Below are 24911 nucleotides of genomic sequence, written 5' to 3'. Positions count from 1 at the left end.
TATAAGAAGTGGTATTTTCATCTTTCACCATTCACACCAACGTTTAGTTCGTACAGAGAGGCAGTGTGTTACATTGTTTAATTCACAGGGGGATAATTTGTGTTTTTATTTATCACATGGGGTAATTTGCTTTTTATCACTAACACAAGGGTGTATTTTGCTTTTAACCCTATAAAAAAATATGAAAGTTGTGAGAGAGAATTGGAGGTTGAGAAAAGAAAAGAAAAAATTGCTGGAATAATCTAAAAAAATGACAAATCATAAAAATTTAGACCCTAAAAAAGTACTCTTCAATTATAATCAGGTATAAATATCAAATATCAATTCATCAATATTACACGCAACTTCGACTCGCAAAATATAATAAGACATATAGAAAATTGTGCAAAAACCACTCTCACACCTTTTCATTCAATTAATAAGAGTTAACTTTCCACATATTTCCCATAACTTAGTCATGAAGATAGTTCATTTATCTAACATATTAATTTATCAAGTGCAAATGAGATATGCTACTATTCTAAATCGATCATCTTATTTTTAATCATAATTTGAAGTATAATAAAATATACCAAATATCAGGAAATGATCACACCATGTTCTTATATTTATTTTTAAGGATAATTACATTTATATTCATGATTTTTGATATGTTTACACAAAAAATAATCATACATACTAAAAACGTCATAATTATTTATACAACTTATCCCTATTTTTAAAAAAGTACATATAGAGACTAAAAAAAGACGTCAATATCATTACACAACCTACCTCTGCTTTTTTACTATTAGGGGGTGATTTCTAAAATTATACAAAATGCAGAGGTAGTTTATGTAAACAATTCATATTTCTCCCTTTATTTTATTTAATGCTTTGCTAATTTTTATTTCTTGATTGTTATTCTCTAAGAAAATTATTTTTCCAATTTTTAAGTAGTATCCATAATTCCCCAATGTTGTAAAGGATGAATTACAACTTTGATTTGATGTGATGGGTAAGTTAATTAATGCTAAAAATTTGAATGGATAATTACCATACTTAAATAGAAAAATTTGGAATAAATAACATAAATATGATTTTATTAAGATTGACACTTTAAATAATTTGTAATAAAGTTTAAATTATTGAAATTTGAGTAAATCATAACGAGCTCCGATGAAATTTAATTAAAAGTACTAATACTATATGATTTTAACTGCCGTCAAATAACTAGCCAAATCTATTAGTGAACTGATTAAATATTTTTTGTGAATTATAAATTATAATTTTTTGTTTATTTTTGAATTAAGTGGATAATTTTTTTTATAAATTTTTATCTATATCTTTTAATTTTTTAAAATAAAATACATAATTTTATCAAATATACAAAATATTTATATTTTTATATAAAATAAATATTTATAATTATGTCAACTTAAAAAAGAATAGACGCCACTTAACCTTTAAATTTTTGAAAAAAAAAAAACAACAAAAATAGTATTATAACTCTATATTCTTTCAACACACGTCTCATCTTTCTGCCTTTTTCCCTTCTTTTTCCTCATCAATGGCGATATAGACTCACAACCCACATCCAGCCCTCTCCGCCAAAACCTACCCAAGCAAGCAAGCTCAAGAATTTTGGAGGCAGATCGATTTCTTAGTCTAGAATACAATAATGTCAATGGAAGGGGTTTTGTCTCCTACAGACCAGCAGAAGCTTGTGTCTTCCTTCCTAGAAATCGCCGTCGGTGAAACCGCAGAGACCGCGCGTCAGTTTCTTCAGGTATTCTAGGTTTTTCTTTATAAATTTGAAGTCCCAAATTGATTGATTAAGCATTTTGGGAGCTGCTTACTTCTGGAACATGAACTCTTAGTTCCCCCAAAAGACGCTTTTTTTTCAGATTTCATTTTCTTGTAATGTTTAACTTTTCAACTGGGCTTACATTGGCCGAGGTTGGATGGACTGTATGCTCAGTGAGTTGAACTCAGGGAGTCTGATGGACATTTTTTTTGTATTGTGGGTGGGGTGGGGGGTAAATTCATATACTCTGTATGTGATTTTTGGTAATTAGTTCCGTAAAATACTATTATTTTTTATTATTTGAATGCTGTGCGGATGATTGCAATTGCCAAATGGAGAGCTATTATGGCAAAGAGACCATGCTGGTTTATGATTGTTTTCTTACTATGCTACGAGAGTGAAAGTACTGTTTAGTAGTGATAAGACATTTAACATAGGCCTGCTATTTATTATTGAAGGAAAGCTAACACTGGAGTTTGTTTTTGCAACTGTGCTAGGAAGTAAGAGGAATTGGGAATTTGAATTATGCGGTTTGGCATAGGACATATTATGATAATTGAATTTTCTCTTATTAGATGACAAAATAAGGCTTTTCACCTTCTCATGGATGGAAATTGATGTTGCTGCATGCGTTTGTTATTGCGACTTAATTAACTTAGTTAAGTGAGCACAGCGGTTGTAGCTCAAGGGAGTTGGTAGTGGAAACTTGTATAGGATGCCCTTGTATTTGGTAAACTTACAAATAACTATTGTTGAGAAAAATTGCAAACTAACCATATATTATTTAATATTCAGCTCACACTCTCTGGGGGCTGTTAGTTTATTCAGCTCACACTCTCTGGGGGCTGTTAGTTTATTCAGCTCACACTCTCTTGGGGCTGTTAGTTTATTCAGTACACTCTCTGGGGGCTGTTAGTTTATTCAGCTCACACTCTCTGTGGGCTGTTAGTTTATTCAGCTCACATTCTCTGTGGGCTGTTAGTTTATTCTAAAATGTATATTTTATCCTTCTTAGATATCAATTCTATAAGCTTCATATCTCAATCATTTAATCTTAGATAAAAGAATTTGATAATGGTGGATTACATATAATTATATGAACTGTTTAAACTTACTGAAATCAAAATCAGTGGGCCACATTTTTGTTCATTCTTCTTTAAACGTTGGACCCATTGAAATTAGTCGTCCTTATTTTTATGTATTTTCTCTTAACCTTGGTTAAGGGAGGTACGAAGTGGTTGCAACTGGTGCTGTGTAGGATGGTGACCTGTGGTTTGTGGTGGAGGGTAGTAGGGGGATGGTGGTAGTAGGTGTGGGCTGGGTGACAAAGAGATGCTGGTGGAATATTGGGTCTTGTGGGATGGGGTTAGATGGTGCTATAGGATCAGTTTCTGGGTTTAAGGTGGTGCCATGGTGGCATTGGAGGTTGAGGTCAACCCCCACACACAGGGTTAGGACTTGGATGGTTATAGGTCTTGGTAGGGTGGTGGCTTTGGGCAGGGTGTGAGCGCCAGCGGGGTTGAAGGGATAAATGATGGTTGCTGGTGGAGATGGGGGGTGCCCTGGCGATAGTTTGAGTATAGGGAGGGAGGAGAAAACATAAAAAGATAAGGAATGTATGGGAAAGGAAAGGGGAAAAAGAACAAGAAAAGTGAATTCAGGTCAGACCCAAAATTACCAAACTCGACATAGATTTCTTCAAGAACCCCTTCTAGTTAAAATCTTACGATTAGTTTTCTTTCCAAAATAGACACTTTTGTTTAATTTAAACGAGTGTGCTAAAATTGTCTTTAGCACCAAAGTTCAACATAAAAAAGGATCCAACTAGAGCCCTGGGTGTGTTTTTATCTCAAATATAGTAAAATATTAACATAATAGGTGTTCTGAACAGGGTTTTAAGCATATTTTTTTTGCTATTTTCTAACACAAGGGCCTTTTTGCTCTTTCAATATTACATGACGACGTTTTTGAACTTTACCAAGTTGCTACCTTTTGGATCTTGATTTGGACATCTGGATAGGTATCTTAATGGTGGCGTGTGATATTGTACTCAAACCTCGTGAAATGGTTTAGGTGCTTGATTGACAAGGCAAGAAGCCGAAAACATCATTAATAACACGTTGCTATTGTATTAGTGTACATGATCTTGCACCTGATTTGAATTTTTTTTGGTCATTATTTGTTGGCCAGATTTTAGTGGATTTTTTTTCTTTTGTCCGGACGTTGCAAAATTTTATGGATTAAAGCCCTAAGCCTGCACTATTAAAGAATATGCCTTGATGAAGTCTAATTCCACAGGCCTATGCATTTTATTCCTGGTAATATGATAATCAGTGAACAAAGTAATTGTCTCTGACTCTCTGCATTAAGCTTCCCTCCCCGCCTGAACAGTTACATCTGATAGTGTATCAGAACAACTTGAGTCTAGGTGAATTGATCTAGCCAATACCCAATAGTTGGAACTGGATTCACCGTATGTCTGTTTGTTGTTCCACTATGATGCAAGCTTCTGTTTCATTCAGCTTCTTCAAAAAGTTATTGCAATAGCAATCCAGTATGGCGTTCAGTCTCACAACATCCGTTGAACTCATTCTGGTGGTAGATTTCATGCAAAGTCTATTGATATCCATTTTGAGGTGTCAGTGTTGGTAAAACTCGGGAAATTTGTTTAACGAGCTCTTATTGGAAAGAGGGAAGCATAATAACATGGATTCTTTCTGAAAGGGGTGTAAAAACAAAGATCATCGTAATGACTTGAGTTGAATAAGAACAAAAGAGAAGAAAAGGAGAGGAATAACAAAAGAGCTAGGAGAATCTGGTGCTGTATTTCTTATTTCTGGGAGGATTGGAGTAAAATTATTGAATAATAAGCACAACGATTAGTTGGACTTGTAATATAACAGTAACAGAAACTACAAGTTGTTAGCAATGCCAATAGCCGGAAAGTGATCTTGGGTTAAAGTTGGGTAGATTTTAAGGCATCTATGATTCACATGTTTCAATATCCCCTTCCCCAATGGGCTGGCTGAGTTTTTCTGTGCTCCCTAAAACTATCTAGTTCTGCAGGTTTCTTCGAATGCATGGCATTTTCCTATAATGATGTGTTATAGTTTCTCATATTGTGATAATTCATATGGTGATTGAACCTTTATTTTCCCTGAAAACCATAAAAGAAGGAGAGAATAGTTTGGAAGGACTTTTTGCTTACTATTATTATTATCCTTTTTTGTGTGTTAAATGGCATTGATATATTTTTTACAGCGTTGAGTATGTTTTTGACATCTGATGTTGGTGAAGATTGAATGCATCCTTATGTTACGGAATGTTTATGTAAAAGACTCACTGGTTGCAGGCCACTGGCTGGAAGCTTGAGGAAGCTATTCAACTTTTTTATGTAGGAAATGAAGGTCGGATAGCTACACCATCTGTATATTCTCCACCAACCGAAAGCGATCTGCCTCTCAATGATTCAAACCTAAGGCATGTTATTTGGAGAAACATCAATGTGTTGTCCTTCTCTATTTCCTACTTTTCTTGTGTCTCATTAAAGTGTATCTTATTTTAAAAATGCAGTGAACTGGGAAAGGAATTGGTGGATAAAGATGTGAGACAAGATGGAGAGGATGTACGACCACCTTTACCTGTAAAAAGGGATGTTCTTTATGATAATCGGATGCTCTATGGGTAATTCTACTTTCTCTCTTGTTGATGACAAGGAAGGTCATCATACTTACATGACTTCTCCTCAGATATTGATGAGGAATGTAGTTTTTGATTGATTATGTTTTACTCTATGTTAAGATTTTTTTTGTTGTTCTCTTTTTCTTTTTTTCTTGAGTATGACTTGGCTTGTGAAGTTGAGGTACTGACTATCAAACTTTTGCTGAAGATTCTTGGGTATTCGCTCAGCCTACATGCCGAGATTACTGATGCTTATCTATTCAGAAAGTTGTATAGTTTAGACTCCTTGTCTGTTGTGATCTTTTTGCTCTTTGTTTGTCAAATATCTGTTATTATAATCCTTTTGTTCTAGCTCCCCTTTTACAAGTTCATCTGTAATTTACAAGGAAACGCACGAAAAAGATTTCTTAAGTATCCTTGGCGAGCGTGGGAATGCAAAGGACAAAGAAAGTGAAATATAACATTAAAATTCTGAAAGAGCAACTCTTGGTTTCAGACGAGAATATATTCAAGAATTCCCAAGCATATATCCTTTTACTTAGAGAACAGTTAGATTTCACTTCTTATATTTGTCACGCGTATTATCAATGTGAGGCTTGATACATCTGCATTCTGTGTATGGTTTATGACCAGTGTTTTTATTCAACCTGGATATTCATGAGGACCTTACACATACATTTATATCTGTACCTAACGAATTTAGTTGTAGGAGTGCTTTCCAAGTCCTTGAAGCTTTTTCTTGTTGTATGACTCATCCTAAATCTTCTATTGGTTGGGAATTTACTGGGTTTAATGGTAACTACATTATTATTATTTTTTCCTGGCACATTCTACTTTGTCAAAATCTAACCATATTTCTAAAATATTTTTCACAGAATGAAAAGGCCCAGTATTAAGTGTTGTTTATAGTTCTTCAAACTTGAAATAGGCCCATAGGGACTCTTTCCAACTTTTCTACTTTGTCTATATGTTTGTTTCACTGATCCTAGAATTGTTATGCATACATACCTGTGCGCATGCACGTTTATATCTTGATAGATGCTCTAAGATACTGCCATTTTCACTTGATTTTCAGTTTTGCGCTCTCATGGTCTTTACCTTACTCTTACCCAACCTGACTAGGATTTTACATAGTTGAAAAAATATAGAAAAAGGTCTCATTCACATCAAATTACCATGATAACTTATTGAAGTAATAAAACTTAGATAAGAATATTACATGTTGGTGCTCTGGTGGGCCCCCAGTCTTGTTTTTTTCTTTTTTTCCATAAATGCTCCCTCACTCCTCCACTTGCTCCACTCTCTCACTTTTTTCTATGACTTGGTTTGGGTTGCTCAAAGCTAAAGCTCTATCCTCAAATGCCCTTTAAGTACAAATTAATCAGAACATACAATTATTTTCCACCTAATATTTGTTCAAGACTAGATACGGAAGATGTTGAGAACATATGCTAGGATTTATTCTAGAATGCAATTGGTCTGCTCTTGAAAGCTGCCAACTTTCCTAAGTTTGGCTCTTGCATAGCTGCTTTTGTTTTTGTTATTACAATGACCATCTCTTCTCAATTTATATATAACCCCTCATAGGTTGATGGTTTTAGATGTTGTCTCATCAACAACCTACAATTTTGTCAATGTTGTCTTCTTTGGGTTCTGAAAGTAGCTCAGATGAGGTAGCGGTATTCAGTTATGAGGCTAATTTTTTTCTTTTCTTATTTTGCTTGTATTCTCAAACTCATTCTTGAATCTTGTTTGGTACATTGTACTGTTATTAATTCTGTTTGGTCATATTCACTAGAGGGGCGAGATTGGGAGGTTCATCATATGCGTCTCATACTGTTGTTCCATTCCGCAATTTCGAGGAAGAAATGAAACATCCTGGAGTCTGGGAAGCAGAAGAAGGTTCATCTTCTTCTGTAGCGGATAAAACTCAGGATAATCTTGCGTCTTTGTATCGTCCTCCATTTGCTTTGATGTTCCATGGGCCCTTTGAAAAGGTAAATAGCTTTATCCTTTAGTAAAATGATGCAAGAAACTCAACTAAAGGTGGTTCTGGTGGGGCATTTACTGAATGGTTCCCTTTAGTTTTCTTATCTAACACTGCTAGGCAGCTCTGGCTTTTCGCTGAAATTCTGTCATCTCACATGATATTCGTACAATTTGCAGTCCCTGCAAAAAAACTCTCTCTGTCTCTATTTTTTACTTTAAGCATTTGTCCATTGATTCAAAGTTCTTAAGTGGGAACTCTGAATTTGGTTTGTACTTTATAACATAAAGATATCTGATACCCTTATTCTGTGTGATTTACAGGGAAACTAATACCGTACTTTTATCTTCACCTTCCACCTTGTTAATTCCTTTTCCAGTCGTATTTGGTCTCTCTTTTCATTTAAAGGTACCTGTGGAGAGAGGAACCGACCCAACATGAAACTGTGTGGGGTTTCCGCAGGACTTCAAGATGATTTCTTTCAAAATGGGATTGATGTTCGTGAACATTTTCCCTTTCTTTTTACGTGGCAGGAAGAAGTGCTATATCATTAATCAGAATTAGTGCAAGCTTCATCATTTTCTTCCAACTCTTGTACTTATCAGCTGTGGTTCTGTCCTATCTGTTTTTCCTCATTTTCTTTGTCTATCATGCCTCATGATCTTCAGTTTGGTAAAATCTCATGTGCATATTCTGTTGATTTTGATCTGGTGGCATTATTAACCAAAAAAGTACACACAATAGAACGTTGTACTTGAGATTTTAAGTTAGTTGCTTTGGACTTGGTTAACAGAAGATCCTGCAGGACTGTAACTTCTTTGCTCCGTACATGTCATGGTTACGATATCAAGCTATTTTTGTTGCAGGCTAAAGATGAGGCAAGGATGCAGAATAAGTGGCTTCTTGTAAACATGCAGTCCACCAAGGAATTTAGCTCGCACATGGTACTTTTTTTTGTTTTGTGTCTGCATCTGTATCTGTTTCTCTCTGTCTCTCTCTCTCTCTCTCGCGGACTCTGATGTAGTAATTGAAAAAAGGAGGTGCTGTAATCCAAAAGGGGAAAAGAGTAACTGAGTGCAGTTTTAGCCTTGGAATTTCTAAATGACAAATGCGATGAACAGCTGAACAACCCTGATCTTGGCATCTTGCTGGCCTCTTGAATCCTTCATAAGTCTGGCTATAGATTGTCATGGAGGACTGTAAATAATTCGCTTAATATCCCTAGTACAGATTTGAAAGAAAACAGAAATTTGATTCATGAATAATAAAAGCAGAATATAAACACATTGCAGCACCAAGAGACTTCAATTTGTGGCATGCTGTTCACGTATAACTAATATGAAGCTATGAATTCCTTCATTTGGAGCTAAAATCCTCGACTGTGACCACTTGGTCAAATGGATGGTTGGTAATTGGAGCCTTGGCTCTGACCAGTTGGTTAAATTGATGGTTAGGAGGCATTATGACATGTAGGGGGGTGTTTGTGCGGGCCTGTGTTTTTTGAAAGTGTTCAATGTAAGTGATTTTGGTAAAAAAGTGGAAAGCTTTTAGAAATTAAGTAGAGAAGTCCTTAAAAAGTTAAGAGTAGAGTGTTTGGTAAAAAACAACTCGTGCTTTGAATTAATTGATAAACTACAAAAATATCCTATGTATAATTTTATCTTTTTCTCCCCCTATCTCGTTCTCCTTCCATCCTTGTCTCTTCCACCTTTCACTTGTTTCTTTTCCTTATTTCCTTTCATCTCTCCTACCTTTCTTTTCCTTCTTTGTTTCTTTTGTCTCTCTGACCATGCTCTCCCACCTCCGAATCCCCAGCCCAAGCATCTCAGACAGCACAACAGCCCTAGATTCGCCGCTCAATCTCCTCAACCGACCCGATCGCTTTGCAACATGTGTGTAACTTATGTATATATAAAGGTAAATGTATATAAATATCTATATATACTGATGACAATTGTGGGCAATCGCTTGCAGTGGTGGCACTGGTGATGGTGGTTCCCGTTGCGATGATGAGAGAGAATTTGGGTTTAGAATTAAGAGGGGTATTTTGGGATTTTTTTTTAAATATGTTGAGGATAGAGATGCCCAAAACTAACTCAAAATATTTACTAATTGACAATGAGTTGAGAAGCATCCTGTTGGTGCTTTTAGCTTCTACATAGTAAAGTCTAAATTCAGCACTGGAAAAGCTACAACGCTCAGAATGAATCTTTTAAAGCTAAATGTTCAAAAGGATCTATTTTAAGCCTTTCCAAACACCCCTGGAAGGTTGTTCGTGTGATGGATGGAAACTGGTCAGAAAGTGGAGACCTCTTAATCAATACTTTTTGCTGTTTCGACAGGCCTTTTGATGTGTAACAGCTGATAATTTTTGGTAGTTCCTCTTGTGATATCCACGCTTTCCTATATCTTTCACATGCTCCATAGAGATTATTCAGTGCTTGCTACAGTGTTCCAACTTTATGGTGTCTCCCACATTCTCATGATTTTTAGGGGTAGCTTCAGACTAGAAAAATGTGTGGTTATATTCTGTAGTTTATCTGTCTGAAGAGTGGAAGTGAAGAATATAGCATTATTTGGTTCTGATGCCAGCCGATGCAGTATCAAGTGGCTTTGAATTGGGATATCCATTTGCATTATATTTGAGCTGATGGAAGATTGGCCTGAAGATTAGTTGTAATGCTGAATAACAGAAGCTGGCAATTCATGACACCTAAGATTATATTCATGCAAGGAACTCTAAAGAGCATCCTAAACTAGGACTGATTTTTCCAGGAGAGTTTATGAAGGATTTTGACGTTGAATCTGAAAATTTCAAACTGTTGTGGAGAACTAAGGAGATGGGTTGCAGAAATATAGGATGCATAGTTGAAAAAGAAAAAAGGAAGAGATGGAGACCATTTAGGATAAATTTTATTACTCGTTATTCATTCATACAGTCTTAGCCATGGAACATAAATATATAGCACCGCAACTTGTGGGCCAAGTTTCACAATATGACTTTAACTAAATTATTGTCTCACCTGTCTTCTGATCAGCTAGGTAACCTCGAACCCAGATACATCTCAATAAGAATTTCAGGTCCCACTTTTACTCAATTCTTCGAATAGTAGTAATTAGGATGCTTCTTGCCCAAAGAGCTGAAATGTTTACCTGAATCATGAGAAAAAGTGCTTCATCTGACATTCTACCAAGCTCTTGGTTGCAAATATGATAACTGCTGAAAAGCTCTTGGTTGCAAATCTCTCTCTCCCCCCCCCCCCCCTTCTCTCTCTCTCTCATATGCTTTGGTTTAATCAGATTCATGTTGACAAATATCTTGACAGCTAAACCGTGACACCTGGGCAAATGAAGCTGTTGCTCAAACCATAAAAACTAACTTCGTCTTCTGGCAGGTTAGTGTTACGCTGTTGCTGTTATTTTTATTTTTACGTTGATAACCATAGTTTTTTCCCCTTCATGTAATTGGTTTTACCTTTTAATTTATAAAAAAAATGTCTCCCCTTCATGTAATTGGTTTTACCTTTTAATTTATAAAAAATGTCTAACAGCTAATTCTCTTCAGCTTTCTTATAATATTACATTGGACGTATGTCTTATTAGGAAAGGTAGCTTGCAGCGTGCTAATCACGTCTCAGCTAGCTGGATCCTGTGTCATACTGTCTGCATGTTTTACTCTTAGCAAGACAATGCTGAAACTTCATTAAGTTTCACATAAGTTTTACAGAACCAAAAATGTTGATGATACATTTGGAATTGTCTTCTGTTATACAAACACATACATGTCCTTGCCTTCATCTCTCATGACATTTAAAATTACATGTATTAGAAACTTGATAAATCACTCAGAGATCCTTTTAATGAAATATGCTCTTTGGTATTATCACTTGAAGAAAAGGCATCTTATTCACCTGCTTTCCTGTCTCATAATAGAATAAAGATAGACTTCTCTGCTACTTGAACTCAGAGTTTGTGGCTTGCTGGAAGGTAATTCATCTCCAGATAAATGGAGATGGCAATTTTTGCCTTTTGACAAGGCCAAACTAATCATTATCCTGCCTCAACTCTTCATATATCGTGAAAGAGAAACCTGAGAAGATTTATATTTGTTTTCAGTAGACCAAGAAACTTAATGAGACAGGTGGAGGAGATTAGCCATCATTGTTTAGCCAATTTAATGAATCCTTGATTGCTTGATAACATCCATTGAATTGTAGTAGCACTGGCAACGGACAAAGTTCCTGTTGCGCTTTTCTGTTAATAGATTTGATTTCAGTTTGTCATGTAGGCAATAAAGTTCTGCTTGTAATGCAGGCAATGTAGTTGGCCAATCTATGTCACTGTTATTAAACATTATAATTGTTAGTCAGAGACTTGCTAATTAACTCCAAGGAGAAAATACAAAAGTCATTTTGATAAAAAGCATTTGATGTAAGGGAAGATGATTCTGTACCATTATATTTGACTTGTACTATTATATATGCTAAGATGAATTCTTTGGAGCTCTTATGTACCCAGCTATTCTTCTATTTTCCTTTAAATGCTATTATATTTCCTTGTTACACGAGTTTCATGTTATACCGATCGTTGCCAATTCGTTCTATTTGCTATAGGTATATGATCATACAGAAGAGGGGAGCAAGGTGTGTACCTATTACAGATTAGACTCTATCCCAGTCATTCTCGTGATTGATCCAATAACTGGTCAGAAAATGCATTCTTGGCGTGGAATGGTTCAACCAGAAAATTTGCTCGAGGTAACTAGCTATATTTGTTGTCATTGCACACGTGCACATAAACCTATTCTTTTGTTCTATTTTTGGATTACTAAAACACCTAATTCCTTGGAGGATTTGTGACTTTTTATCTAGGAAAACAAAAAGTATATTTCTCTGTCCCTGACTTGGGCCTTTTTCTTCATGCTCTAGGATCTGCTACCATTCATGGACGGCAACCCCTCAGATCATCATGTCAGTTTATCTCATAAACGTCCTAGAGAAAGTTCACAGGCACCAATTCCTCACGTTAAATCTATGCCAGGTTTTTCTAGTTCATTTTTGGGTTTTTGCTTGATATTAGTTGTCTTGACATATGGATCTTGCTACTTTTTATGCTTCAACAAGATAGAAGAGGTTGAAGATATTAGAATGACAAAAATATTCTAGCTATTGTTTTATGAGGGAGAATGGTGTACTCTTAAACACTAATCTGAACTTGTTTTCCTACCCTGGGGCCCAAACATAGCGTAACACCCGTTAATGGGGTATCTTGTTCCAACTTGCATGGCCTTCTGACGAGCCCTTTCTAAATACCTATTAATATAAAAGTTTGCCAAGTAATGTAAAATTAACATTACCTTCTATATGTTTGGCGTATCCCATGCATCCCAAGTTTCAAGAAGACTAATTCAAGTACCCGAGTGAACTTTGCCTGCCTTGTTTTGGTTTGTGCAAGTTCAGGAGTTGCTTTCTACATGGGTTGGGTATTAGAAACTGACAGCTTGATGTAGCATTATTTAATCCCTGTACAATTGTTCTCATGATGGAGTTGAAAATTCATCTGATTGACTTTGCAAATTCAGTTTCAATGAACTTCAACTGAATGAACAATGTGTAGTCAAATTTGTCTGTATTCAACTGTGGCTGCTGAGAAGACTGTTGGGAAATAATAATGGTGTAAGTTGTGTGTTGACAAGGTTGAGGCAGATCACTTTTTTTTTCCTTTAAAATAATAATGCTTGTAGAAGTGTTTACAGTATAACCAGTTTGTCACACGAGATACTACCTTAACTATCTCTAGATAGTAGCACTGCATATCCAAAGATGTGAACCAACTATCTAGAACTGTTTTAGAAGGAAGAAGACAAAATACTTTGAATAATAGAAAGGTCTAATGCTTTGGATGGCTTTTTGAATGAATAAAAATGAGAGTGGAGACCATTATTAGCCAAAGTTGTTAGGGTGCAGTAAGGACTTGACCGTTTGAACAGGGTGGCTTGACGCTGGTTAAGTGATGTGTGGGTTGTCATCAAAGTAATTCAATGAGATGAGTAGCCACTCCACCAATTTGGTTTGGAGACACACCTCTTGGCTGCTGTGCATCACGATTGATAAATGGACGCCGACAGTCATACTTCATGGGATGTAGACAATGCCATGATTTGCATACTTGAATTTTCAATAGACCTTTTGGGAAACTAGGGGAACAGAAATGTAGCTGCAGTATAACAAAAGTTTCAATCTTACCCAGAGAAGTGTATAACAACATGTTGAATAGTTTCAGATACTTATTATGTTTGGATATTGATTTGTGCTTTAGATGTTTTCTTTTTCTTCTTGCCCCTTGAGTTTTTTTCTATTTGATAGTGACTAAATTGTTAGCTCTGAGAATGATAATCATCAAATATTTTGTTGCTGCAGATGAAAATAATGAAGATGAAGAATTGCAGCGAGCACTGGCAGCCTCCATGGAGAATTTTAAGGAAATTGATGGAGTTGACCTGAAAGAAGTGAGTAACACCAATGCTGAGGAGAAAATGAAGAAGCCTACTTATTCACCTTTGCCTGAAGAACCGAAGGGTGACAGAAGCCTAGTATGCAGAGTTGGAGTCCGTCTCCCTGATGGGCGCCGAGTTCAGAGAAACTTTCTTCGCACTGATCCGGTTCAGGTAAATGTTATGATTCAGTTCTGGAATGTTTAATGGTATCAAATTTGGGCCAAATCGTTCCTGGATGGACTTGATGGTTTTTGGTATATCATGAAACGAGGAACTCATCTTGATATGTCATATATGGTCTATTAGTCCATATCAGTGAACAATCAGTATGTTATCAACAGTGGAGTTGGATCAGGCTATGACGAATATTGCTGCTACTTGACTTCGAAAGATTCCTAGTCTACGCATTCTGACGAGCAGTTAGTTTCCAGTAATTTTTGCTTCCTATTGTATCTGTTTGCTTCAAGCTTCTGTAGAACTCACATCGTAATTTGGAATTTGCCTGGTAGATAGAGTGTCAACAGTCACTCAGCTAGTCTATTTGGTTTCATTCATATCTTGCTAGTGTACTACATTTCTTATTGCATCTAGATCTAAGCCTAGTATTTATACTGTATTGCTCCGAGAATGATTTGTATTATTTTGCAACTACTCCCTGCTTATATCATGCATTTTGCTCGCAGCTGCTCTGGTCATTCTGCTATTCTGAGCTGAAGGAAGATCGTGAGCGGCCATTTCGCTTGACTCAAGCTATTCCAGGTGCTTCAAGGTCTTTGGACTTTGATGTCCATTCAACATTTGAGGAGTCGGGTCTTGCCAACACAATGGTTTCAGTAACTTGGGAGTGAAGCTGAGCCGCGCTGGAGAATTTTAGTATTTACCAGCAGATCATGCATATCCCATCTTTTTGTTGCTTTATTTAAGGATGCAAGGAACTGAACTGCCTAGGCAACTGGTCTATCTTGTACATATTCCATGTCACATGCATGGACAATAGCCAATAGGTCGAAAAATTTAACTGCACACCCGTTTGACCAGATTTCCTGCTGGTTTTACTTGGCATGTTGGTGTGGTTTTTTATTAACTCTCTGAAAGATTTCAATGGATTCCTCAGTTACTTTTCCTACCATTCTCGTTTTCAAGTTCTGTTTTTTCCTTCTGTCATGTAATCTTTCTGGTGGTTATTTCTAAATGCAAAATACCGCCATCGTACTTCTGTGTATCAAAAGGTTAAAGAGCGAGAGCAGTTTATGGGGGGAGTAGAATGGGAATTTTAACTCGGATCGGGTTTGACTAGATTTAAATTAATTTTATATCAAGTGTATTACAGTGTACTTGTTGTGTGATTGATATACAGTTTAAGAACAGAGACCAAATATATTGCTATTGCAATTGGTTTGGTTTGACAAAATTTGATTTGAGTAAGAATTTTTTAAGTTGCGTCTCTCTTTGTTAAGTTGTTTTAATTTTTGGAATAATTATATTTTTCTTCCCTAAGGTTTGGTGTAATTATATAGAGATCCTTCGTGGTTGAGAAATTATATCTAGCACTCTTCCTCTAACAAATAAGTTTTACTATCAGTCAAAAAATTTATTGAATTTGCTTATATTAACAAAAAATTGAATGAAGATTGATATTTATCAGCAATTGACTTATTATTGATTTATTGCAGGTTAAATAATTTTTTTTGCATTAAACTACTCTTATAACGGTGATGATATACCTCCTTATATGCATAATTGCGTGAAGATATATAAGGATAATTTGATCATAAAAGATTTATTTGAAGGGTAAATATAGATTTTTTTCCATTTTTTTTTTTGTTAATATGAGTAAATTCGATAAATTTTAACTAATGGAAAAAATTATTATTAGACGAAAGCAAACTTCACGGATGCTAAATACAATTTTTCAAATCACATAGGGTCTACGTGTAATTACACAAAATCTCAAGGAAAAAAGTGTAATCATCCCTTAATTTTTATTTCACCAATCAGGGAGCAGAACATCTTTTAAATTGTAGGTGAATCTCTTTGGCATAGTTAAGATTTAATCCACATTGTTCTATGTTTTCATGAATACACAACCAACACCACCGTATATATAGATAGTTAAAAGAAAGCAAAGGATATAGATTTTACAGAGACGAAAAAGAGACGTTTGCATTTTTTATTTTTATTTTTTTGCAATATTGGTATAGTTGTTTTATTATTGGTTCTTATGATTATTTTTTTGGAATAGAGAACTAATTCTTTTCTTTCTTTGTCATTTTATTGGTAAAAGAAAAGTAGCATTTCTATGTATTTTTGCCAATTATGAGATAATTGTATAAATATTATAAGGGTAAATTACAACGAATTTCTCTAAAATTTGACATAATTATAAATATCTCCTCATTATTTAGAAAATTATTAATGTTTTTTTGATTTTAACTGACGTCTAACAATTGGTTCAATCCATTAGTCTCTGTTGGATTCTCATTCATTTTTTATGGTGATCTAATCAAAATATCTTTATGGACAATGACTAACAGTTTTACTTATTTTAAAAATTATCTAAAAATTTTTTACGGACAAAGTGTATAATTTTTTTATATAATTTTCAAAAAAAATTTATCCACCTCATCTATTTTTTTTAAAAAAAGTACATTAAGGGCAAATTAACAATTACAAACCTTCATTTAAGAATGACATGATTTTTATCAAACATTAGGGGGCATTTGTAATTTTTTAAATAAAAAGAAATACTCGTAATTATGTCAAACTTAAAAAACGCTTGTTGTAATTTACTCTTATTGTAACTGAGAAGGTCAATGTATCAACATCCGTAAGTTGAAATATTAGGCTGATAAAGTTTTTAAATTTAATTATATGCAGTATGTTTAGTTCAAATCCACATGGATTGGGGAGGATTAAGAAGCCATAGGGGTGATCAAATTTGTTTTACAATCATCCAAATCGTTGACATTAAATCGAATCCAACCGTTTTTTATAATTTATCTTTTAGATTACAATTCTAAATTTAAAATAAAATCACAGCACGCTTATTGATTTTTTATTTTGATTTAGAAATTAAAAGATCCGTAAAAAATCGAACTGTACCATTAAATATACAATTAGTTTCTAAATTATATATATAAAATTAGTTTGATGAAATTAATTAATTATTTTTGTAATTGCAGAGTCCATTTTTGTAAAACTTATATTTGGACTCTGTACAAAAAGAAAAATTGTGTTTAAGTTTGAAGTAACATACCAAACCCATTAAAATTTCTGCATTCCTTCAATTTTCCTCCTCTTCTCTCTCTCTCTTTCTTTCCTTGCGCTTGTTTTTTCTCTTCCTTCCAAGGTTGTTGCAGTTGGAGTTTGACATTCCAAATATTTTTAAAGATTGTTAGTTGTATTATATTTTGAACTATTATGTATTTTATTTTAATTATTCCAAAATTTATTACATTTTATTACTTCCAAGATTTTTAGCTATTAATGTTATTAAACTATTGTGTATTTAACTTTAATTATTTCGATAATCTTTTAATATTTGGCAATGAAAGAGTTTAACTAATATATTCTTGTTTTTTATTCGTCACAACGTCTTGTTTTTGTTACAGGTATTAAAACTGTCTAATTATTCAAAAATGCACAAAATCATTTTAGTTTTAGGTAATAAAAATGGCAATTTAAAAAATTATGTTATAAAACTGCAAATAATAATTTGATTTGAAAATAAATTTTAAAAAATTGAAATAGTACAACTATCACCCTTACGGAACCATGCAACTTATCATCCATTTTAAAGTTGAAGAGTAAAAGCAAAAGGAAAAAAATAAATGTTTTCATCAATAAACACAATAAGTTTTTATAGCCAAAATCTTGATCCAAGTAGGCTCACTTAAGCTATAACAAACATCTACAACTAGTGGTAAATAGATGTATGTTCTTTGATTCTTCTCAAAGAAACTATAACTATCCAGTATAAATGTCCAATCCAGAAAATCTGAATTATGTACACAACTCCCATATCCATCATACAGCCATAAGGTGGTACCACCAAGTGAGTGATTCTGAAATGGTTCCCACAGCATGAGGGATGGGATGATCAAGAATTCAAAGACCAGTCATAATTTTGGTAAACTATATTGATAGAAGACCCCCCATCACCCAAGAGGTGTGTCAACAGCCCTGCCTTGCTTGCATCCAAGTAGTTGATGATCCATTTCAGGATTTCTTTATCTTGCCCAAAATCTGACTTGTACCTGCAGTATTAACAGATTGTATTTATGGAAGAGTATATAATTTTTCCAGAGGATAACTCAACGAAGGTAACAATTTTTGAGTTTGTAACGTAAAATATGACCGTATCGGTGGTCTTTGTAATTTTTCAGAATTAAGGGATTATTTTGTAATACACTCAAACTTTAGTGTATTATTTTGTGATAATCACTTACCACTTGATCATCCGGGGGAGGTAGACAGTCCTCTTAGCAAGGTCTACCTGCATTCCATCATCCCTTTGGAAATACTCCCTTGCAGCATTTCTCAGTTGAGATTCAATCCCTTGGGGAGTGAAAAATCTGATCGACGGGCTTCCTCTTGATGCATTCCACACCCCGAAATGGATTAGTTGATTAACTTTCCCAAAAGCCAACTGCAGAAACAACAAACAGCTTATGATGGATATATTCCGTTCTGTATGACAAAGGTCTATTCCAAAAAGCAAAGATGAGTTCTTCGTTACCTCCATGCGCTTGTCGCCACTGCTGAATGGCTTTACAAGTGAGTATGGTGCTCTTTGGTTGCTTCTGAGAATGCCGTTTTCAATAGAGCTTAAAGAGTAGGGGTGGCCCCCGACTACGTACATGAATTCAGCAAAGAAGAACCTCCTGTCAATCATTCCTCCAGGATCACCAACTCTAATAACAGCATGAATGGCCATTGCATTGTGCAGATTCAAAAAGAATGCCAGTTTTTCATCATGGGAAAGAGACAGGGGGTTTATCCTCTGCAGATCCTCCACCAAAATTACGTATCTGCATTTGCATTAAGACCAAGTTCAATTTATCAGCATATACATACTTATAGACAATTAATGAAAGCAACCAGAAGCATAACTTTATAGGAAATAAGTTGACGGTTTGATGATATAAAAGAAAAAAAGCAGCACAGACCATTAGCTATTTTGTTGAACATCATTTCTACTTAGTAGCAACCGGAAACTACAATAAGTATGAACAGAGAAAACTAAAGTTTGATACTCATCAAATTGAAATTACCTTCTGAACTCTTCGCTGTTGCTGATTCCAACGTAATCAAGATGCCTTCGGTCATCAGAGGCATAGGTCTCGAGTATTGCAGACATTATGCAGGCAAGCCTCTGGCTCACTGCAGCAGCAGCCTTAGGTTCACAATCATTCACCACACCTCTAAAATTGTGGCATTTTGGAATGAAGGCCTCGTGTTCAAGGAACCGATAGAAGTGGTTGCCATCCTCGAATTCATTTTCCCTGTGTATACATAGTTACATCTTCAATCAAAACATTGTTCCAGCTTAAAATGAAGTACTATCTTAAGCTTGCTCTTACCCAAAAACATGATGAATAAAATGCTTTCTTGCCAGCTGCTTCCCAATCTCCACGGCCTAAAGAAGTTGTGGGAACACACACCAAGTTATTCAAGTAACAAAAATTTCAGCTGAAAGCATAGTTCATCACAACCAAATACATATTTTCTTGCACCAAGTATATATACATAAGAATTCCAGAAATAATAAACCCTGTTGCTGTCACTTGTGGATAAAGAGCCCTTAAGAAATGAACACAAGAAATGAGTAGCAGAGTCAACAACTATCTAAATATTTGCATAAAATGAGATCAAAGGCCTCAAGATTAGATATTTCTCAGTTCCTTTCTTTTAATTAACTGTGACCTCTCAACGCATCACATTGTTGCTTTCAAACTTTATCTTAGTCCTCAAGGACCATAAGAGGCGTGTTTTTGGCCAAAATTATCGGTTTAAGTATAACGGCACGACAATGACTTAGAAATTTGACCTGCCTAACCAAGTTGACTAATACAATTAATTCTAGTGACAACTAGAGCCTGAACCAATTGACATGCCAGACCTCCAACTTAGACATTCACATTCACATGCATATGTATCATTCTATCCAGCTTTTAGAGTGAAATTAAAACATCTTAGTATTGTAATTTCTTCCGACTCTTGCTACTTTACCTAAACAGGTTAACAAAAACATTTTGATAAACTTGTATTTTTTTGGTTTACAAAGTTGTCATTAGTGATATTTCTTAAGATTTCATAATTTTATTTCATTCAAATACTTTCAAAGCTTAATTTCAAATTAAGACTTAACATTTTATAAATATTAAAAGATGTTTCAACGTGTTAAATAGGTTATAGGCAGAGAGCCTCTTAATCTGACTGCCCCTAAAACAAATCTAATTGATGATGTCCATCCTTCAACAAGGGAAATAGATTAAAGAGTGACTCATCAGATACCCTATTAACAGTCTTGATCATTAATACTGATCTACCTCCTAAGATTTGGTGTTTATTTATAAATTTTTTGTAATTTGAAAAATTATATCTAGTATTTCTAAAACTTGTTTATGTCTAATAAATAATTCATTTCATTAGTCAAAATTCACTAAATTTGTTGACATTGTATTTTGTCTCAATTCACTTATTACTGACTTATTACAAGTCAAATAAATCTTTAGAGACTAAATTATTCTTATAATGATGCACCTCCCCACATGCATTCATACGAGAATGATATATAAGGGTAATAAATCAGTAATATTTTTAAGTTCGATGAACTTTAAATAACATGATAACTTAATTGTTAGACAGAAACAAACTACAACAAATCTCATAAGATAGAAGTATAATTATCCCAACAAGAAATTAGATACAAATGAATTGAAAACCTCAAATACCATAAAATCCGGCAAAAGGGTTTATATTGTAATAAAATATTATATATATATATATATATAAGTAATTTTGCTTTAAAAAGAAATAACAAAAGGAGTTGAAGAAAAGCACTCATTTTGAGCACCCAATTGGTTGGATCTCAAAGTGGTTGGTTTTAAGCAAATGCAATGATTAACCCTCTCGTGCTCTTAATTATTACTGTTTTTTCGTTTTTACATATTTCTCGCTTAAATTGTACTATACTTATAATTAATTAAAACAAATGCATCACTAATAACAATAAAGATATTCCTGTTTTTGGCAGCATAAAATTCAATTAATTTAATGAAGAAATCGAATTTGGTGAACAGCTTTTCAACTGTCTTGAGATGTCTGAACCACATACTAACGGAATTTCAACTAAAAATACACTTTTTACGTCACTTTGATAACCGAGAAATTCATATAATAATAACATGCAAATAATATTTATATAAAAAATTAGCTACAGTTGTTGGGTCTTAATTCCTTTTTTTTCCCTAAATTCACCCCCAACAAACAACAAACTTACCCTTTCTTTCCATTTTATTTAATAGATACAGGTATAAGAATTATGTGATCTATTTTATATATAGAAAAGATCATACACATAACCATATATACATATATTAAGTGAAATGGAAAATTTTTAAATAGGAAATTCAGTGCATTTTTAGTAAGTTAATTTCATAAATTCAAATTCAATGTTTAAATTTTCTTAAAAAATATCATATTATAAATTTAATGTGAAATCAATATCTTGCAAATTAAAATAAAGTACATATTCAATCAAGTTGAACGTTGGTGTGATCTTATAAGTAATAAGATGTCTATCACTTGCCGAAACCTGTATGTATATATATACATAAATAAGTCAGAAGTATTTATATGATGATCGTATATATATATATATATATATATTTTTTTTAAAAAAAAAATTATACATTTGAACAAATTATATGAGAGATATAGAAAATTTAGCCTATTTTACTTAGAATCATGATGAAAAAATTTAATTGGGGCTGATGATATTTAATAAATAAATCATTTTAGGAGGGCAAAAATATAAAAACAAATAAGCATAAGCGCATGTACCTTTCTACGTCCGCAGTCTAAGTGGTGTATGAGAGCCTCCACAAGCTCACCGCCGGAGAAGCAGTTCTTCACGAATTTCATCTTCATGATCCGATCCTGTATCGGTACTCTCTGTCTCACCACCCTTACTATCGAAGCCATCTCATCCGCCTCCGCCGGCGCCTCCTCCGCCTCATCGAAACCGTAAACTGGGGCCGCCGGGGCGTCTTCTGGACACTTCCTCCCCAGAATCTCCTCCATTTTTGTTTCCAGCATCCCGCTGTTTCGCAGAGAGTTCAGCACCACCAGCCCGCCGATCAGCTTCTCGTTGAAGAATATCTGCGGCACGGAGGCGGCGCCGGTCCTCTCTATCAACTCCTTCTCTCTCCCGGGGTACACGTCGACGTTGATCTCCACGAAATTGAGATTTCTCTCCCGCAGGAACGACCGCACGGCGCCGCAGTCCCTGCAGTTGGATCGCGAGAAGAAGCTTATTCTCCCCTTCAGCTCCTTCCTCTCCTCCTTCAAGGCTTTCACCACTTTCAGACCCACCAGATTGAACTCCTTCACGGTGTGTCCATCGCCGCCTTCGTCGTCGTCGTTTCTGAGAGACGATATGCGCTTCGTTATCGCAGCGGAGAAGCTGTTGCTCTTCTCGCGAATGAATTTCCCGATGGCCGACGCCGGAGTCTCAACATTCTCCGGCAAGGAGCGGGACCGTTCCATCAGCCCCGGCGGCGCCTGAGGCTTGGGAAGCTTTGAATGAGGGCGAATCATTTCATTATTCTCCGAAACAAATTCCCATTCAGAATCTGATTTTCTGGGAGGATTCAGCTTTCCATTTCCGGTCTTTTCGTCTTCTTCTGTTTGCGTTTGGATATAATGATCAAGAACATGATCATCTGGGTTTTGGGTGGTATCTCCTCCCTGATCATGATGAGATAAATCCATGGGAGAAATGGTTTGAAGGGACAGAATCGGAGGTTTAGGGTGTGAGAAAGAGTGGGGAAAACAAGGAAAGAAATTGGAAAGAGAAGAGGAGAGCGAAGGAGACGGAGTGACGGTTATCTCGGAGGGAGTGAATATCTCTTCTTAATTCTTATGCATAAACATACAGAGATCTATATAATAAATACTACAACCTTTGTCTCTCACTCTCTCTCTCTTTATATAGGAGAAAATTAAATGCGAATTAACCCAGAAAAAATGGTCAATTTGAATACTGTGAAGTAATCAATGATATCTTAATTTATGGATTAAAGTTGAAATTTTATAAATAAATTTGATGTTATAATATGTATAGATATATGAGAAAATTTAGTTGGAATGAGCCAAAAACTAGTCAATTTGAATATTGTGCCGTAGTCAATTACGTTTTAAGCTAATGTTAAAGTTTAGGTCTTATGAACAAGTTCGAAATTATAACATATATATATATATATATATGAGAAAATTTAGTGAAAATTAGCCACAAAAAATGGTCAATTTGAGTATTGTATAGTAAACAATGATGTTTTAACATATTGGTCAAGCCTGAGGTCTTTATGAACAGATTCAAGTTTCTTCGGACATGTGTGTATTTGTCTTACTCTAGTAAATATATTACACAGTAATTTATTTACTATTTCTAATTATATTAATAAATTAATATATTGCTCAATTTATCAAAATATTGATGGGGATGCTACATGTAATTTTGGTTTTAAAAATAACAAAATGAATATTGTGTTGCATTATTGTATAGTTGCCAAGAAGAATGTAGTCTTGAGTCTTGTGCTTTAAACCCCCATGTATTGCCATAAATCTCACTTTCTCATACGTAGGTATATTATATATATATATATATATATATATATATACATTTGTGTTTGAAAATATGAGATAAATGTTTCGTTAAAATATTAAAAAAATTTCCTAAGAAACTCGCACATTCAGTAGGAAAATCAAGAAAATCAGTGTTTTTAAGCAAATTAAATAACTTGGAAACTACCATCCAATTTTGTTCCCATAAATAAACAATGGAGACTTTTTCAAAGTTTGATGGAAACATAAGAAAATTTTAAACCACGATTGAAATGTGTGTGATAATTTAGAATAGAGGGATTCAGAAAAAGGTAATGAAAAGTGTTTCCTTGTAGTTTGAATCTCCCGCTCTAAGGCTAAGTTGATGTACTAATATATATGACATACTCAAATATCTCTTTCATCTTTCATCTTATGCAATCAACAGAAAAAGAAAAATTGTTTCGGTGGAAAATAATTTGTATATCTATATATTTGGGAAAAGAAATAAATGATAATTCGTATGTGTACACCAGAGAAAAATAGTACCTACTACTTAAAATATTTACATATCTGGGAATCCAAAGCATTAAAGAAGAATGGGAAAAGAGTACATATAAGTAATTAGAGAAGAAGTCAAGGTGATAAGGGAGTGAGAACACTTGGAGCTAGTTGATTAAGTCCATCCATCAACGATCGTCCGGCTTACAAGAGCAAGGATTAGAACAACATATACTCCAATCGCTTGCCGGCCCGACCCAAGCTTGTTATGGATTTAGGTCAATTTGAAATCAAATATTATGTATTGTACTATTAGAATAGAGAGTATTTGGTATATTGTATACGTAGTTTGTATTATGACCTAGTACAGATAGTAATTCATGACCAAATCTCAAAGTGACTCTAGTCTTTTAGAAGAGAGGTCGGTAGATAAAGTTGACTTGGTTTATGAGTTGAAATCCCTTGTCAAGCCCCCACCAACCGGGTATGGCCTGGGTCCTTTATTTTGTTGAGTGGGAGAGTAAATATTAAGTTGGTGGACGAATTGTTTGACATGCTGTAACGGGTCCGTTCAATTATATAAAAGAAATTAACTAAAACGCCCCTTGAACCTATTTAATTCCGGGACTTGG

At 34.6% G+C, this 24911-nt stretch overlaps 2 protein-coding genes across 2 annotated transcripts; one reads left to right on the top strand and one right to left on the bottom strand.

The window, feature by feature from the left end:
- Nucleotides 1-1503: 1503 nt before the first annotated feature.
- LOC105156144 (UBX domain-containing protein) lies at nt 1504-15079 on the top strand. The gene is made up of 10 exons (XM_011072198.3): nt 1504-1768; nt 5139-5266; nt 5360-5470; nt 7266-7464; nt 8321-8398; nt 10781-10849; nt 12068-12211; nt 12383-12494; nt 13874-14121; nt 14634-15079. Exons 1-10 carry the CDS (start codon nt 1661-1663, stop codon nt 14796-14798), a joined length of 1362 nt encoding a protein of 453 aa, XP_011070500.1. The 5' UTR covers nt 1504-1660; the 3' UTR covers nt 14799-15079.
- Nucleotides 15080-17757: 2678 nt separating this feature from the next.
- On the bottom strand, nt 17758-23132 carry LOC105156309 (glutaredoxin-like protein). Its single transcript, XM_011072406.3, has 6 exons — nt 22018-23132; nt 19533-19588; nt 19224-19454; nt 18689-18980; nt 18399-18598; nt 17758-18206 (listed from the first exon to the last, which is right to left on the bottom strand). Exons 1-6 carry the CDS (start codon nt 22945-22947, stop codon nt 18050-18052), a joined length of 1866 nt encoding a protein of 621 aa, XP_011070708.1. The 5' UTR covers nt 22948-23132; the 3' UTR covers nt 17758-18049.
- Nucleotides 23133-24911: the final 1779 nt, after the last annotated feature.

Source organism: Sesamum indicum, linkage group LG2, assembly GCF_026168435.1.
Source record: "Sesamum indicum cultivar Baizhima isolate 11 linkage group LG2, ASM2616843v1, whole genome shotgun sequence".
NCBI lineage: Eukaryota > Viridiplantae > Streptophyta > Magnoliopsida > Lamiales > Pedaliaceae > Sesamum > Sesamum indicum.
Note: the sequence above shows the minus strand (reverse complement) of the source record. Positions and strands in the feature narration are given on the sequence as shown.

Coding starts and splice junctions, on each gene's coding strand:
- LOC105156144 (XM_011072198.3), top strand. CDS start 1,661: ATGTCAATGGAAGGGGTTTTGTCTCCTACAGACCAGCAGAAGCTTGTG. Junction 5,267..5,359: donor CTCAATGATTCAAACCTAAG/GCATGTTATTTG, acceptor TTAAAAATGCAG/TGAACTGGGAAAGGAATTGG. Junction 12,212..12,382: donor AACCAGAAAATTTGCTCGAG/GTAACTAGCTAT, acceptor TTCATGCTCTAG/GATCTGCTACCATTCATGGA.
- LOC105156309 (XM_011072406.3), bottom strand. CDS start 22,947: ATGGATTTATCTCATCATGATCAGGGAGGAGATACCACCCAAAACCCA. Junction 18,981..19,223: donor AACAGCGAAGAGTTCAGAAG/GTAATTTCAATT, acceptor ATGCAAATGCAG/ATACGTAATTTTGGTGGAGG. Junction 18,599..18,688: donor GTGGCGACAAGCGCATGGAG/GTAACGAAGAAC, acceptor TTGTTTCTGCAG/TTGGCTTTTGGGAAAGTTAA.